The 17,864-nt window shown below is 37.7% G+C and overlaps 1 protein-coding gene across 2 annotated transcripts in view; it reads left to right on the plus strand.

Moving 5' to 3' along the window:
* CABCOCO1 (ciliary associated calcium binding coiled-coil 1) overlaps window positions 1–16,241 on the plus strand; it is a 64,032-nt gene extending 47,791 nt beyond the window's left edge. For both annotated transcript variants that reach the window (XM_084635423.1, XM_084635424.1), the window contains exons 6-8: window positions 12,126–12,248; window positions 12,691–12,831; window positions 15,623–16,241. In XM_084635423.1, coding sequence (XP_084491549.1) covers window positions 12,126–12,248; window positions 12,691–12,831; window positions 15,623–15,691 — 333 coding nt within the window. In that variant the 3' untranslated portion in view covers window positions 15,692–16,241. The remainder of the gene's footprint in view (window positions 1–12,125; window positions 12,249–12,690; window positions 12,832–15,622) is intronic.
* Window positions 16,242–17,864: the final 1,623 nt, after the last annotated feature.

A 17,864-nucleotide genomic window follows, 5' to 3' on the forward strand; every position in this document is an offset into this window, starting at 1 on the left:
GTTTAGCTCAAGAATAAAGTATATAGGCGGATCTGTAAAGAGGAATATGTTCACTTTCATTCACCCCCTGGCCACTCCAGTAGCCATCCCACCTCTTCTCATTAGCTGCTTCCCATTTCTCCCTCATTCATCTCATTGAGCCACCGCACAAGCCTTTTCTCCTCCAGAAGACTGATTTTGTATTGTGCTTTTCCCACCTTTCCTTTGCTGTCTCCAGCCGCCCCCCCCCGCCCCCCGACATTTGCCTGCCTCCAAATCTGTTCCCTCCTCAGCTTCTCTGGCCTGCAGTCTTGACATGACTGGTGTTCCTGATGTGGTTCCCGTTTTGATGGTCAGGTTGAAACCCAACAGCTCTGGTGCTAGGCTTTGTCAGGGGTGCAGAGCTTTAGCATTCAATCCCCTTGGCTGTCTTCTCATAGCCATAGCCTAGTATCATTCAGGTAATGATGCAAAGTACATTTCTTTTGATTTACATTGGATTAACTGTGTTTGTTTTATGTTTCATTTATCTGGAACTGAAGAGCATTGCTGCCATGGTAATAGGTGCTCTCAGAATGAGTAAATAATAAATTCTTCTGACATTTTTCCTCCAGAACTGACCATGATGGAGATACTGCTCTAATTGTAGACACAACTGTCTTCACACCCCTCATAATCATTTTCTCTGCCAGTCCATCTGTCCCCAAGGATACTGACATGCATTTGATTGTGGGGGGTGGGAGGGGAATATCAAGATTCAGATTTAATCTTGTAACCTTATCCACTTACATGATCTTATGAAAATATTTCTCACCTTTATATGGTTACTGGGAATATTAATTTATAAATGTAAAAAATACAAAGTCCCTTTAAAGTGTTAAACATAGAGTTGTACAATATGCATCTAGAACAAGGTACAATTTGTATATATCAAGGGCTTTTTTCCCTTTAGAGTACAACACAAACTTTATCTATCCAGTCACTAATCTCAAGAGTCAAGGCTTCTGCCTCAGTGCTATGGTGATGCTTCGTTGAACTTTAAATCTCCATAATTTTTGACATAGAACTGAAACTGAAATGTTAATGCTTGAGATTACATGTAACAGGCGTACAGTGATAAATCAAATCATTTGAACATTCAGTTACAAACAAGGATGTCAATAACAAAATCTTTCACTTATAGTCACTTAGAAATCCAAAGTGGCCAACAAACAGAAAATATCTACAAACACAGCCATTTTAAATGCCACATTCTCTGCAGCTACTAAAGATTAAATTTAGTATAATTTTAAAGCTCAAAATCTTTGCCATGAATCCCAGGTTGAGATAAAATTCTACATGATTATGAAGATCTTGTGCAAACAAATTCAGCTGTTTTTTTTTTTTTTAAGAATGGAGATTAAATTACAGTTGGTGGGGGATACAGACTTAAGTGACTGTTATGTTTAAACTCAGTTCAAGGAAAAATTATTCTGTTGGAAATGGTTTCTTCCATCAGAAACCATTACAACCCAACAGAACTGGAAAATGTCTTCTCCAAAACTTTCCAACCCTTGTTGGAGAGAAGAAAAACCTTCTGATAGGAGATTCATACCCTCTCAATAACTATCTCCAATCCAACCAGACTCACAGCATCCAAGGTGCGGATAGCTTTGGCAGCTAACCAAGAGGAAGTTTATTTCCAATCATCCACCACGGCAGATTTAACCCAAATTTAAATTAGTTTTTATGTTGGTAAGTGGTCATACTACAAAAACATAGCCCGGTCCATAACTACAGTTCTATTTAACATAAATTGCAGGAACATACAATACAGCTTAATCAACCCCCAAATACTCAACTTACTTTCTGACCCAACATAAATAAACTGATGAACATGTACTATAAAAGTAGAGAGCCAGTTAGTATTGGCTTGCTTATAGTGGGATGTAAAGTAGGTCAACTTTTTATATGGTATACTGAACCAATGGTCTCTTTCAGATCAAAAAAAATATGGCTGGAGTTCTTGACTTAGAATTTATACAGCAGCCCAACTGTCATGAAATACTGATACCTTGACAATCATTTTAAGATTCGTATTTTTAAGCTATGTATTTTATTTTGTTAAATTGATGAGTGTTGATCAAATATTGTAGTCTGAAGATGGAAACTGGTAATACCCCAAATTAGTGTCACATGCAGAGGTGCAACTTAAAATCTGTAACTTAGAAATTTTAGAGGATAACTGTTTCAGAGTATACATCCGTGAATCCAGAAATGCATGTTAATAACTTAATTTTAATGATACAAACATGAAAATAAGTCACTAAAACAGTCTCTAGTCAATTTTCTGATAAAATAAACTTGTTTTTTCATTTGTGATTAAAATGACCTACGGTAAGATTTTGTTTGAGCTAGGTGTTAATTAAAAATATGGAAATGGATTTAAAACACATTACAGTTCACAGAGGAAGAATAATAGCAACTGATCTCACAACCGGGCCTGTTTTGAGATGTTTTTAAAATATTTACTGGTTGTTTTTCTGCATGCTTGTTTCCAAAGCAAAATGTGATTCCAGTAAAAACAGAAACTGAATTTATAGTCCACAGGACAATTTGTTGTTTTAACAGAAACTTACACATTCCAAGGCAAAGACTTAAGCCAATGCTCTTTATATTTTATGTCTAATAGCACAGGATGCAACATTTCTGTCCTTATATCACCCTATATCAGAACATTTTTATAGTGCAACATATTAAAAAGAAACACCATATTGCACTCTTTAAATCACATGAGCAATTTGTACATCCTACTAGCTTAAAATCAATATTATGTTTAGTGGTTTTTTTAATGCCAACTTTTTAAAAATTAAACAACTATTTTACTTATACATCAGCTGAGAATTAGTTGAGGAGGGTAGCGTAATGATACTGGATCCACCCATGGGCTGAGAGGAATTTAGACAATTTGTTTCCTGGCCATTTGACAGTTGGAGGCGGCTGCACACAATGCATAGTTTGTTTGGTTTGGGTGGTGGTTTTGTTTTGTTTCATTTTGGGGCAGGAGGAGTTGTGTATGACCACTCTTGAATGCAGAGAGTGCTCTAATCAGAGGCATAAGATAAGAGAAGAATGTACTATACATTTGTATGACAGGCAAGGCCTTGACATTTCACAGAATAGGTGAGCTGGTGGAATCTCTGTCTAGCTTCAGGCAATAGCTAGCCACTAATCACAGAATCAAAAAGTCCCCCTTCTACAGTTTGGTTTTATTAGCAGAAAGCCAATTCCAGAAGAACATGACATGAACTTCAGCCTATGCCTCTCAGGGTTCTTCCCTCACACTTGTAGCATGTTAGCTCTGGATGAGGGTCACTAACACCTCCCTTATAGTCAGATGAAGTCTGAGAAGCTGCAACTGCCCCAGTGAACCGAGAGTGAGTAACCTGCAGCTCCGGGCACAGTTCTAGTATCTGCTACTATGGTGGGCTCACAGGAGACAAATGTAGTGCCACCACATTTTTTACACCGAAGTATTCAAAACGTTGGTAGGCCTTTGTACAGCTAAACTCAGCAGGTACGCGGGCACATCTGTTTGCCATCTTCCCTTTCAAGCAGATAGAAGTGAAGGGAGTCTTCGCTAAAGGTATAAATCCCTCCTCTGACCTCACTGACTAACTTGTAAGATATAATCAATATATGTATCTTAAATCCTGCACTTACCTTGCACCAGACTTCCCGTGCGATCAGGCATCTTGCTTGCAGTTCTCTGTCGTGTTCTCCATTTGCTACTAACCCATCCCCTAAGGTACTTAAACTCAGAAACCCGATGTAGGAGCAGGCCCTCATTGATGATATTCATCTGTCTTGGTTCCGTGTGAATCACACACCGGACTTCAGGCTTTTTTTTTTTACTCATTTAGAGACAAAATGTGTTAGTTCCCTGTTCCAGGTGTGAATCACCTGGATGAAATCTTCCTCACTATTAGCCATTCGTGCAATATTGTTTGCATAGATCATCTTTGTCCCACCTTCTCTTTGAATTTGCTTAATTATGAAATCCATCAGTTATGAATAGTAATGAACTAAATGCTGATCCCTGATGGAATCCAGCCTTCACCTTGAAATCTTCCACTATACCAAAGGCCAAGGACATCTGCACTTTTCTCTTAGAACCATCATACATTAACATTATCTGGACAAGATCCTCCAGTACCTCATAGAATCGTATCAAAGGCACCAGCAGTCAACTTGGTAGTTTGTTGAATGCTTTCTCCAGTTCAAGGAAAGCCCAACCATGCTCTTTTCCTTTCCAGCTTCTTTTCTACCAGCTGTCTAACAATGAACATAACATTTGTCTTCCTTTTTCCTTTTCTACAACCAAACTGCTCCTATCTTCAAATGGGCTCCACTATTCTGCAGATGTGACCATCACATCTAAGAGATTCCCTCTAAGAAAGAGGTTCTCAAACTGTGGTCCACTAGTGGTCCGCGAGCTCCATTCAGGTGGTCCACGGATAGTTCCCTCTAAGGTGCGAGCCTGGGTGGCCGCATACAAACAAATGAAGGGTCACCCACCTAATTAGTGGAGCCATGCAGGCGTGGCTCCACTAATTAGGTGCCTGGCCCCTGAGAAGACACACGTAAGGTGAGTTGGTGGCCTTGGGGGGAATAGGAGGTATGTGGGAGGGGGTAGTGAGGTGAGAAGAGGGGGTGAGGGGAATTTGGGACATGCAGGGCTGCTTATGCTCCAGGGCTGCGGCTGCTGGGGAGAGACAGCCCTCCTTCCCAGCCCCAGCTCGGCGGCTGCCACAGCAGGGGAGAGAGGGCACATCCATCACACTAGAAAGGTGGTACTACTGGTATTAGAATATAAGTTGTGTGCTTTTATTTGTAGAACAACAAATGTTGTTAATTAAGGGGTTTTTTTTATATAGTGCTTTTATCCAAAGCGCTTTACAATACTTAGCTAACTGTACAAACAACATTTGGAAAGACCCTCAGCAATTTTCAAGAGGTCTGTGGGAAAAAAAAAGTTTGAGAACCACAGCTCTAAGAGTTACATGCAGTGTGACCAACCTCTCTCAAGGCTTTGATAATTTCCATCATGATTTTGTCTGGACCTGCTGCTTTTCCGGGTGCCATCTTCAGCAGTGTGTCTTTGACCACTGCCTCTGACAGATTATCAATATCCATAATTATTAATTGACACTGGTTTAGTGTAACATATAAAGAGTTTGCATTAACTAGATTCACATAGTATTCTCATAGTTACATATTGTGTTTCTCATCACAAGCAGTCTGCCCCCACATCTTTACAAATGGTGTGTTTCTTCCATATTCCTTGCTTTTGTTTCTTGTCCATGCAACTGCATATATTTTCTTTTTGCCAAGCTGAGGGCAGTTGTTCAATTCATACAGTTCATCTAAGGCTGGTTTTGTCACCTTTCTGACTGCTTGCTTTGCGGCTCACCGGGAAGCTTTATAGGCAACAGTTCTTCTGAAAGGTTATTTTCCATCACCTAGATGTAGCTACACATGCCATGTACAAATTTAATGTCTTCTAAATTGTATCCTATGACTGGTAAAACATCTAAGTTTTAAAATGTTTGGACGACTAAGATGGACATTTGGTGTCCAAATGTCCCTAGATTTTTATTTCAGATATCTCTATCTCTGTATATAATGAACAACTCTGATTTCAAACCAAGAATGTCAAGGCTGGCCTGCCAGTTTGTAAAAGTTGTGCCAACCACACATGCTCTGTGAGTCTTCATCTTCAGGGAGAGTATGCGTCTATATTAACAAAATCCTGCAACCTACATTGGAGCCAGCTTCTGTGCTTTATTTGCTGGCAGAACTTCCGTGAGAGAGAAGGGGGGGATAGCAGTAAGTAGTTTGCAGGGTTCAAACACACAGGAGCCATGCTTTCTGGTGTTAAAAAAAAAAACAAAAAAAAAAAACCCAAACTCCTACAACACTGTACATGACTTAAAGAGGTATTACCTCAGTTTTGCCAACTCCAAGCGTTTGAAAATCATGAGTCAAGCCCCAAGAAGTCATGGTATTGACTTAAAAATAATAAATGTTGGGTTGCCTTCTGGTTTTTGAGCCTCAATGATTTATATTTGCAATCTTTTCTCAAAAAGAAAAGGAGTACTTGTGGCACCTTAGAGACTAACCAATTTATTTGAGCATGAGCTTTCGTGAGCTACAGCTCACTTCATCAGATGCATGCCGTGGAAACTGCAGCAGACTTTATATATACACAGAGAATATGAAAAAATACCTCCTCCCACCCCATTGTCCAGCTGGTAATAGCTTATCTAAAGTGATCATCAGGTGGGCCATTTCCAGCACAAATCCAGGTTTTCTCACCCTCCACCCCCCCACACAAATTCACTCTCCTGCTGGTGATAGCCCATCCAAAGTGACAACTCTTTACACAATGTGCATGATAATAAAGTTGGGCCATTTCCTGCACAAATCCAGGTTCTCTCACCCCCCTCCCAAAAACCACACACACAAACTCACTCTCCTGCTGGTAATAGCTCATCCAAAGTGACCATTCTCCCTACATGTGCATAATTAAGGTGGGCCATTTCCAGCACAAATCCAGGTTTTCTCACATCCCCCCCACCCCCATACACATGTGCTGGATTTGTGCTGGAAATGGCCCACCTTAATTATGCACATGTAGGGAGAATGGTCACTTTGGATGAGCTATTACCAGCAGGAGAGTGAGTTTGTGTGTGTGGTTTTTGGGAGGGGGGTGAGAGAACCTGGATTTGTGCAGGAAATGGCCCAACTTTATTATCATGCACATTGTGTAAAGAGTTGTCACTTTGGATGGGCTATCACTAGCAGGAGAGTGAATTTGTGTGGGGGGGTGGAGGGTGAGAAAACCTGGATTTGTGCTGGAAATGGCCCACCTGATGATCACTTTAGATAAGCTATTACCAGCAGGACAGTGGGGTGGGAGGAGGTATTTTTTCATATTCTCTGTGTATATATAAAGTCTGCTGCAGTTTCCACGGCATGCATCTGATGAAGTGAGCTGTAGCTCACGAAAGCTCATGCTCAAATAAATTGGTTAGTCTCTAAGGTGCCACAAGTATTCCTTTTCTTTTTGCGAATACAGACTAACACGGCTGCTACTCTGAAACCAATCTTTTCTCAGCAACCACAAGGGCTAGACACTAACGTTTTGTTTTTTTTAATGAAAGCTGAAATTCTCATGCAATCCCATGTTTCCATGAAGGTTAGCATTACTGTGAACACAATATGAATTTACAGCTACTGTTCCAAGGTGAATCAGTACTGCGTTGATGCCTTCCGTGTGGAAGCACACTGGAAATATTTTCACTGTCCCGTCCATGATGTCTGTAATGTATTAAGAATTGGCAATATTAATTGAAAACTTGGTTAAAAACAAAGAAAGCATGTTGCAATCCAGTAAAGTGGAGGCACTATTCCTTTTCTTTGGTCCCTGAAACTGTGGCAGCCCCTGAATGTGACATTAAGAGGTGTTTTCCACAGAGGGGCCTCTAGAAAGGAAGGGTTTGGTTGCTTTCTGTAGGAGCACCCTTTTCTAGTTGCCCAAGCATTTAAATTGGCAGCAGTTGCTGGAGTAGCAAGAAAATCCTGCCTGTTGGCTAACAGGGGAGTACCTTTTGCACTGAAACAGTAAGAGGATATTTACAAGATTAAACTCAGGGGGAAAATATTTATAACTATGACTCTGTTTCTCCTTACAATAATTTATGGGCAAAATGTAGGAAAGGAGGAACACAACCAATAAATAATATCCCATATGTAAACATAATGGCTGCAGCAAATTATTTTTATTTAAAAATTAATATTGATGTTCATTAATATAAATTACCACATTTCAGATGACACTGATGTCCTTGAGGCCAGAAGTCACTGACTGATTTACGGCTTTGTGGGGGGAAATATCCTGTTTTGTGAATTTAGTTATAGCACCAAATTATTTAAAATAGCTATTTTGGGCCAGATTCATTCCTGGTGAAGTTGAGTTTCACAGTTCAAGTATTTTCTTATTGCTCAGTTCCTATAGCTGAGAAACCCACTTCTAAAATGGATTAACATAAATGCTAAGATAAAGAAAAGGAAAATAAAGAAGAAATGTGATTTATTATTCTGTTTCTTTTATGTAATTGTAGTTGTTTTCATGTGGTCCAAATTCTGCCCTTGAATGTGCATACACAACTCCCATGCAAGTAAAGAAAGTTGAGGAAAAATTTAGCCCCTGATTAGTGTAGAATTCAGTTCTGCCATCCTATTCAGACTTCATAGGCCCTATATTTGGAATGATTGTTTGGCCGATAACAGCCTTCACTCTTTTGGCTTGCTTATGTCCTCAAATGTGCACACCACATTGCAGCTAAGTAGTATAAGCAATGTATCTGAGGTGCTAGCAGCAGCAGCCTCCCCATAAAATTGGTGCTCTTTTAGAATTTTGGTGTTCCGCTTAATGCCTATTAAGCAGCTACAGTAGGCAAATTGTATGCATATGTGCTTGAAGATGGGGCTAAACTGGTGGTTTGGCCAAAAGTGTGAGTTTAGAGCTCTAGTCATTAGTTTATTCATTCCAAGTATTCTACCATATAAACCACAGACTTTCATCCCAATGATTTGCAGATCTGGAGTTAAGCATGTTTAGAGTAGCTGGTAAAATCCTGCAGATCCTGCATTAAGTGTTTTGGTCACAAGAAATCTCACTTAAGGCACTTTTTAGAGATAAGCCTGTGTGGCTCTGCAGGTATCATGTGGCCCTAAGGCATACCATTTAAAAATCCACAAGTATGGTGTGTGGATTTATACAGAAGAAACAAGGAATAGTTTCTAATTTTGCTATCATTCATATATGGCCTGATTCTAAGTGTATTGAAATCAGTGGAAAGATTCACCGGTACATCACTGGGTTTTAGATCAGGTCCATAAGACAGAATTTTGGGAATATTTTTCATCCTTTATATAACGTGCACTTCTTCCTTTTGGTTAAGATTTACTACAAAGAAATAAAGTTTTAATCAGGTGGAGGAGAGTACAGTACTGTAGATGTTTTGTAGGATGGGAAAAATAATTTAAAGTTTCTTTAGGATACAAAAAGCTTGAAGCAAATAGAGCTTTGGGCCAAAATATTACATTTTCTCATTCAAGAAGAAACAAGCAACAAATGTAGATTCTGATTTTCTGCAAACATATTAGCAAATCCAAACTGACCTTAATATTAGCTTTTGCTGATTTTCAAACTCTAACATTTATTCCATGAATAGAGTGGTTCACTTCATACTGCATATGTAAATACTGCAGAGTTTTCCAGTGACTTGAATTACTGCATAAGTCAATAGCTGGTTTTAATCTCCATAATATTTTGAGAGTGGACATTTGTGCTATGACTATTAAGATATACCAAACAGTCATTTATAGAATATTAAAAACTCTTTAAATACACTATTAAAAGTTATGTCATTGCTTGTTTTTATGCAATAGAAACTTAAATAATATAATACAGTGTTGGATAAAATGTATTACAATGGTAACTTAAGCAACATTAATTTAAGTAACAGATAACATCTGGGGGAAATGTAATTCTATATTCATAACTTATGCAAAGTTAATTTTATAACCACCACCACATCTGTAGAACTCATTTATTACAATTTCTTACTAATCCTGCTATTGTTCTGTTTAGAAATATTCCTTTATACTATTTTATTATCTGTGCTATGCCCACATTTCTAAAAAGGCAGTCTGCTAGTTCTGAACAAAAAATACAAATGGCATACATGGGGAACAACATGACTACTTTTTAAGACTTTTCCATTTTTATGCAAACCTCCACTAGAAAAGAATTAAATGAAAAGTAATTGTGTACGGTTATAGGTTTAGAGTAACATTGAAACAAGTAAGTGCAATCCTCAGCTGTACCAAGGTCATACTTGGTGCAGCTGAAGGGGGATCCAAAACTGGCTCTAAACCACCTTCACCAAACTGACCTCCAGTGCAAGTTAGAGCAGCGGCTGGGCAGCTGTAACTTGTCATGGTTAGCATGGTTCCCTGGGAGCATTGCACCAGCCGGAGACTGGCAAAGCATACTGTGATCTAGTTCCACTTCCTCTGTCTCTATCACATCTTCCCTTGTCCCCAGCTGATCAAGACACCCTCTGCACTGGTGGGGCCAGCCCAGGATTCCTCCAATATGGGGGAATCCTCATCAGCCACTTTAAGGGTGGTTTAAGATTCCTTTGCACCACTGGACTTATAGCAGTCGGTGAAGATCTGACTCATTTCTGTGGCAAGTGCAACACCGTATTAGCACAAATAGATTGCATAATCCCTTAACATAATATTTTGTCAGCTTTTCCCCCATCAAACTGTTTCTCACAGGTCAAGAATTAGTGATTTAAGAAGATATTTTGAACAACACAATTTTGTCATGAGTAAATAAGTCTGAAAATAAAAAAAAACTTCAGAATTTTTCAATAAGCAGCACAAATATTTTAATATAGATCAGTGTAATTTGTCTTAAATCTATTCACAGACTTCAGAAAGTTATAAGTTTCTTTTAGGGAAATTGTAACTGTTTATAAGCAGAAGTATAATACTGACCCTGTCTCCTTCTGTGTTTTTAAATAGATTTTACTACAGAACCATTTCTGGTGTTAAACATGAGGCTTTGTTCTAAGGAAATACAAAGACTTAATTGTAGTTTTTAAAGGAAAGTATTACATTAGAAGGATTCATTTAAATGCAGTCATTGGCTCTGTGCTTTCACCACAATTCATTCATTCTAATTTTCCTCTGGACTTATTAAGAATGCAACATATAAGAAGGGACAATTCATAATGGCCCTTTCACTGCATTTTGGCTTCGAAGTATAGTGCTGCTCATAAACCTGTTATTACTAAACAAGATATTTCATAGTCTACCTTTCTCACGTCAGGCACTTTTTAATATCTTTTGTTTGAATTTGTTACTGTTATGGTTTATAAAAGAAACTAGTTGTGTTGTAATTTAGTTATAATCTGATAATTCAAGGGTGTTATAAGACTCAGAACAGAAAAGGAGGGAAGAGTCCCTGGGGTCAGGAAGAAATTTTCCCCCAGATCAGACTGGCAGTGACCCTTGGGGGGGTTCACCTTTATCTGCAGCATGTGGTTGCAGGTCATTTGCCAGGATTATCTGGGTATATCTCTCTTAATCATTTCTCTCCCATTGCAGGGGCCTCAAGCACTGGTGCAATTCGGTCCCTCTTATTCTTTGTCTATACCACGTAATAATTTAGTCTCCTGTGAGTCTCATTTACTTTGGTCTCATTTTGGTTGTTGGGTTTAAATGGGCAGGTGTTGGATGGTGTTGGTGGCCTGTGATATATAGGAGGTCATGAGCTTTTGGTCCCTCCATGCCTTTAACTATGACTCTATTTAAAGGGAAACTGTAAGGTAAAACACCCCAAATAAACAAATTAACAAAAACAAAAACCTTATCTATGTTTCAAAAAACACATTCAATGATTAAATCTGAATTTATTTTAAAAAGCTAATTTAGTTTTTATTATTTATACTGGTTTCTTTTACTCTCTGATTTAGAAGCAATAGTTAGATAATCACTTATGAACAGTATTAAATTATAGTAATATACTTGAAGATTATTACATCATATAATCTTGGGGCCTGACTTGGCACTGTGTAACCCTAGTATAAGTCCTTTAGAATTATTAAAATAATGCAGTGATGAACTGGGACTTTTGACTCTAAGATACAACAAACATTCTTATTCAGGAGTGACAAATTTATATTTTATAATAATCCTCAAGGTATGTCCAACACTTTAGTTTCCAAACTTCATTATCCATGTGGATATGGAACTGCAGTGCTATGGAACCTATGGAAATCAACAGCTCTTTCCAGGTAAATTGTTCAGTTTTAAATGAGGGCCCCTGGAAGCACATGTCAGAAAGTAAACAGTGATCTGTAATAGTTGTCAGTAGGCTTTCCAATATCAAGCACTTGGATGGTAACAAAAACGTACTATGTTTGTTGTGAGACAAGCATTTTGTTTCCTTTCAAAAAGTCTTCACAAAGCTGTAAGCAAGAATTAAATCCAATATTACAATGAGGTTTTTTTAATCCAAACAGAATGTGGTTGAACTTGTCAAACCAATGGATACACTTTTCCCTGCTCCGCTCGAAGAAGGTATATCTTACGATATGTATTCATCATTTATTGTGTTACCCCCAGAATCAGAGGTGGAAACTGAGGTAAGGGTTTCTTTTTTCTTCTTTTCTACTATGAGCCACCCTCCCCCCCACACACACGTTTTCCCATAGGAGCACAGTGAAAGTCACCAGTTTGATTCCTCTGTCCATCTTATGCTACCAGGGTATAATGTGCACTCAGTTTTAAGACTGAATGAAGTTGCTGTTGTTGCATTAATTGGTCAGCAAGGGAGCATGTATGTCATGTTTTCAGTCAGCCTCTCCCACCATTCCTCAGGAAACAATCACAATGTCTCAGCAGTGTGCCTTCTTTGTATTGGCCAATGAAAAGAACTCTGAAGATCTCTCCCAAATTAGAATCTCTCACATGCCAGCAAAGCACATTACTGTTGTGCTTTTGGGCTGGCAACACTTTGATATTGTATATAATAGTGGAATGTTCGAACTGAAACATTTCTCGTGGCATTTACTTTTAATTTATTAGGAAATCGATCAAGAATGTCATCCCGAAGGGCTCCAACCAGAAACAGGATCCTTGAATATAGATCCTATGGCTGGGTTCACTATTGAAGATGTTAAGTCAGTATTGGGTCAGATCACAAATGAAATTATTGGCAGCCTTCAGGTACTATTTTAGAAATATGTTCACTAATTCTAACTGTAGTTAATTAACTAATTAATGACTGTAAACTGTATCCACACTATGCTGACAAACAACACATTCATCTGCTGTAGGAATGTGGTTTAACAGGTATACATAACTTGCAAATTAGTCACCTCACATGTAATAAGAGCCAAAAATAGATTCAGTAACATATAAATACATCTTCACAATTGCTGTGTTATTTAGAAAGTATGGGCTAAATCCTGCTCTCTTTCATATCAATGGAAAAATTCCTTTTCAGTAGTGTAGGATCTGATGCAGTGAGAGAACACATGCCATATTGAATATGCTCAATATGAATTTTCAGAAACATGCAACCTTTGAAACGTATACACACACTCAATTATTATGTAGGTTCTGTATTATAAACATATGTAAGCCTAGTCTGTACTTTAGTTTCTTTGTATGTAGTTACATAAGAGTTGCCCCAATGGAATAGACTATTTGACCATCTCATATTGCATCCTGCTCCATCAAGCATCTGAACATACTGAAGAGAAACAGCCAAACCTTGTTCAATATCCATTATTATTGTCTTCATTGCACCTATCACTCTGTATTAGCTGTTGTAAACAGAACATGCCATTAAAATCTTATATGGTGCAAATTTGCTCACAGTGATATACGTATTTGAATGAGAAAGTTTATTACTAACAATATCACATTATCTGAAAATTGTTTGATATTGAGAAACTGTAGTTGTATGGATTATGCATGAATGGGAAACATCAGCTGGAAAATTGACACCAGTGCAATGCCTTCCAGGTTTGATTCCGTATTCCCATTCAACTTGTCATTAGAAATAGGTGAAAAAGTCTGAGCCTGAATTGTGAATTTCCTATACATGCAAATAGAACCTGCATCTTTTCTAAGAAATTAAATACATATTTTTCTCTTGACCTTGCAGACCTTACCTTGGCAAAACTCCCAGTGAAGTCACTGAGAGTTTTGCATGAAAAAGAACTGCAGAATCAAGTGAGAAATGCATTTTTTCCATCTATTAAGCTCTGGTTACCTACCCAGAGAATAATATCCTCTTTATTATAGTAACTGTCCTCCACAGTCTCTTCTGCAACTGATTCCTCAGCTCTTTAACACCCTCCTCCCCCAGTTGCTCTTATCATTCGATTCTGTCTGATCCATATTCAAAATCCTTCCACTACATTCTTAGACATTGAACTGTGATCTTATACTCTGCATTGTTTCTCCAATGGATGTAATACATCCTCTGGTGCTGGTTGAATCAAGGAAATACCATTAAGTGTCGGATCACAGTGCTGGCTCAAAGTAGGTGTGACGGTAATGGTAGTGGACTGAAGCAGGAGCTGCCACTGGGACAGCTGATTTTCATTAAAGACATTTATCAGAGAAGGATATAAGAATGGGAACAGAAGGGCAGCTAGGCTGTGAGTGAGAGAATTAACTTGGAGATTCAGTTCTCCTCAGGAAAGTGATTAAGTATGCACCTAGAAGACACAGATCAATGGGATATGGACTTGTTCGTTTATACTTGACAGTGGTCCAAACATAGTGAACAAGGTAGATAAGATAAGATCTGAGTTTAGTTCAAATAAGATCTGGATAAAGTTCAAATAAGAATTCAGATTTTTTGGTGCTTTATCCAAACTTTTCAGAATTTCAGAATATTTTGAGATTTGGCCATCACTGCTTGGTATGTTGGAGTATGGCAATAATAGGGATTTTAAGGTTAAAAGCCTAAAGTTTAACTGAAAAGGTAACCTACTACAAACTTTCTTAGATGGAATTCAGCACTTGATTTTAAGGACCAATATTTCTACTGGTATAAATTACATAGCTCTATTGAAATGAATATGAAGTTAATAGAGAATTTGGCCCTAAATCTATGATCATTTTGTGTGGAGACAGTGAAGTATATTTTTACCCTCTCCAGACTTCCATAGAAAACTTAAAATACTTGAAAGGACCTTATCTTGTGTTCTTTCCATTTCTGATCTATTTTTGTTATGAAACACCATCTGTTTCCATGGACATATACATCTATGCATACTGAAAAGGTTACATAAATTCCAAGGCCTCTGATATTCATGGAATTAGATCCAGTGTGCCCAGATTTCTACAGGCAGCAGAATTGCAGACAGCTTCATATTATCACTGCCAAAGAATTTGCTAAAATGTGTCTCATCCTATGTACCTTCATTGCAAATATTACATTGGCATTTAAGCACTGAAATGCTTCAGAATTCTGGAGTTCCTATGTATAATATATATTCATTATTATGTATGTGATCAAGACAGACAAGCAACATCTCGTGAACCTTGTTTTTTTATTGTTCATTTCCAATATGCTTTCTAAGTTCCAGTAGTGGGTCAGTAACATGTATTACACTAGAGACCTAATATCTGCAGCAAAAGAAAACACTGCAATAACCAAACCCCAGAGCAATTTTTCTGATTTGGTGGTTAGTGGTGAAATCTGTCTGAGAATACAGACAAATTAGCCTATCTCCTAATTTAAGGTTATATGAAAAATGGCTGTCCCAATATCACTTCCTGTTCATGGCAGACCTACTACATTGGGATTGTACACAGTAATATGATAAAGTGTTATCACATAAGTACAGGCTGGAACATCATAATGTCTGCAAAACAGGAAGGTGTGTGCAGGAAAATGTCTGTCTTTAAGGCACTATAATATGTCAAAACCACAAAGACAATGTGCAGCACAAAATAGCTCCATCGTAACCACTTTTTTTTCTGATTGTCTTCACAGACTGAGATAAACGAAAAACTGCAAATGCAGGAAGAGGCTTATTCTGTGAGAATAGACAAATTAAAATAGACCTGAGTAGCTAGACAAGAAGTGGTGCCGAGTTTTAGAGAAATCTACGAAAACAAAAGAACACAGTTGGCATGAATTTAATTATTTTTTTTACAAAGGAAACTTTTGAGCTAATGTTTTTTGAGAAAATATTCATTCAAATTTCACAACTTTACTGTCTCCTAATATCATTTATATTTACTCTATACTTAGTAAGCTAAAAGGATTAGAAGGATATGTAGTTCAAAAATATAAAAGTGAAGTCTACTTCTAAATAGCAGTTTCTGATAAAATTTTAAACTTCTTAGTAATTCCACTCCTTTGTGTTCCTCCTATTGTAAAGTACTTTTAGATCTGATTCTAGCATTCAACACCCCCCCACCCCCATCTACAATATTTTCGTAAATTTTCACTGATGGAGATGCATATTGTTGGCTTACAATAGAGAACACCATATGAAGACATTGCGGCTATATTAAGGAGAGAATGTCATTAACATGTAATTATATATTTTTGATCTACAATTATTTTCTTAAATTCAGATTAAATTTTTTGCTGAACTTGTTAAAAACTCGAGTATCATTTAACACTTTCTGTCCACCATATTGAAATTACATAAACATAGGACTGGATCCTACACTTCTTTCTCAGACATAGCTGCTTCTGACTTCAATAGGAGTTTTGTTTGGAAATTCGTAACACTTTATTCTGACTGTATTTGTTACTTCAATATATATTAGCGTTGTTCCATATTTAGCACATATTGTATAAATGTTGGTTAGCCCAAAATGAAACCTAACAAATAAATGAGAGACTAACTGTGTAATATGTTCTAGAACTGTTAAACCCATTCATTTTTATATTACAGAGCTCTGACTCTTTGAAAGCACTTGGTTAAATATGAATCATGCTTCTAAGGTTAGGCTAAATAGTAAATGGAATATTTGAAAACATTTTAAGCAGTAAAATTACATATTTGTTTCTCATAACATGTTAAAGAAATTATTTCGATTCCATCCACATTTTATGATGGTGAAAATACACATTAATGAAAAACCTGTCTAAACCTGATTAGGAAAGAAAATGAGTTACCTAAAGAGTCTTGTTTGCCACTCTTTCACTTGCATGGGCATATACTTGGTGTGTACAGAACTGAGACTAAAACCAGAAGGGGGCAGTGGCTGCACATCATGCATCAAAAGTAATTTAAAAAATAAATAACATCCAGTAGCACATCTGGGTGGGAATGGGCTGTGAATGTGTACTTGAGACAATATTTCAGATGTGGACATCATGACCTTGTATAGCAACTGTTTAAAATTTTGCATGAGCAGAATATTTTTAGTCCGGAAAAGGTTAGCTTTCTGACAACTCATAATGGTTGATTTATGCTAATGTTTCTGATTTTGTCACTTTTGGTCTCTGTTCATATAGCATTGGTCAGCAAACTCCTGAGGGCTCACATCCAGCTATAAAAGCCAACAGTTTCTAGTTTGAGCACACAAATAGATCACAAGGAGTTGTGTATGAAAGTTACCCCCAAAATTACCCCCCAAAAATACCTTCTGCTGGCCCAGGTCAGCTGACTCAGGCTCGCAGGACTCAGGCTGCAGAACTATAAACCTGTGGCATAGACTTCAGGCTCAGGCTGGAGCCTGAGCTCTGGGACCCAGTGAGGAGGGAGGGTCCCTGAGATCGGGCTTCAGCCCTTAGCCCCGTGAGCTCTAGTCATCTGACACAGCCACAAATGTTTAATAGCTGTGTAGCCAGCTCTGGGAGATTTATAAAGCACTTGGTAGATGAATAATAGTACGATATGAGTGCAAAGTATTGTTACACTGATTTAACATGCAGACTTAGTATATATGTAGAACAGCTGAGGAATCTACTAAAATTCCTAAACTTAGTTCAAATCCCACAGGCCAAACTTGTACAAAAAGTCCAATTGAAGTAAATTAACAGTGCCAATGGCAAAATTCCCATTGACTTAAGTAGGGCCAGGTTTTCATCCCTGGGTTCTGTAAGGAGACACCAGGATGAATGATCTGACATACCATATGATTCTCAAAATGTAAGAACTGATTTAAAATAGGGCTGTCGATTTAATTGCAGTTAACTCATGTGATTAACTCAAAAAAATTAATCACAATTAATCTCAGCGTTAAACAATAGAATACCAATTGAAATTTATTAA

This window comes from Lepidochelys olivacea (genome assembly GCF_965140295.1).
Source record: "Lepidochelys olivacea isolate rLepOli2 genome assembly, chromosome: 7".
In the NCBI taxonomy this organism is placed as follows: domain Eukaryota; kingdom Metazoa; phylum Chordata; order Testudines; family Cheloniidae; genus Lepidochelys; species Lepidochelys olivacea.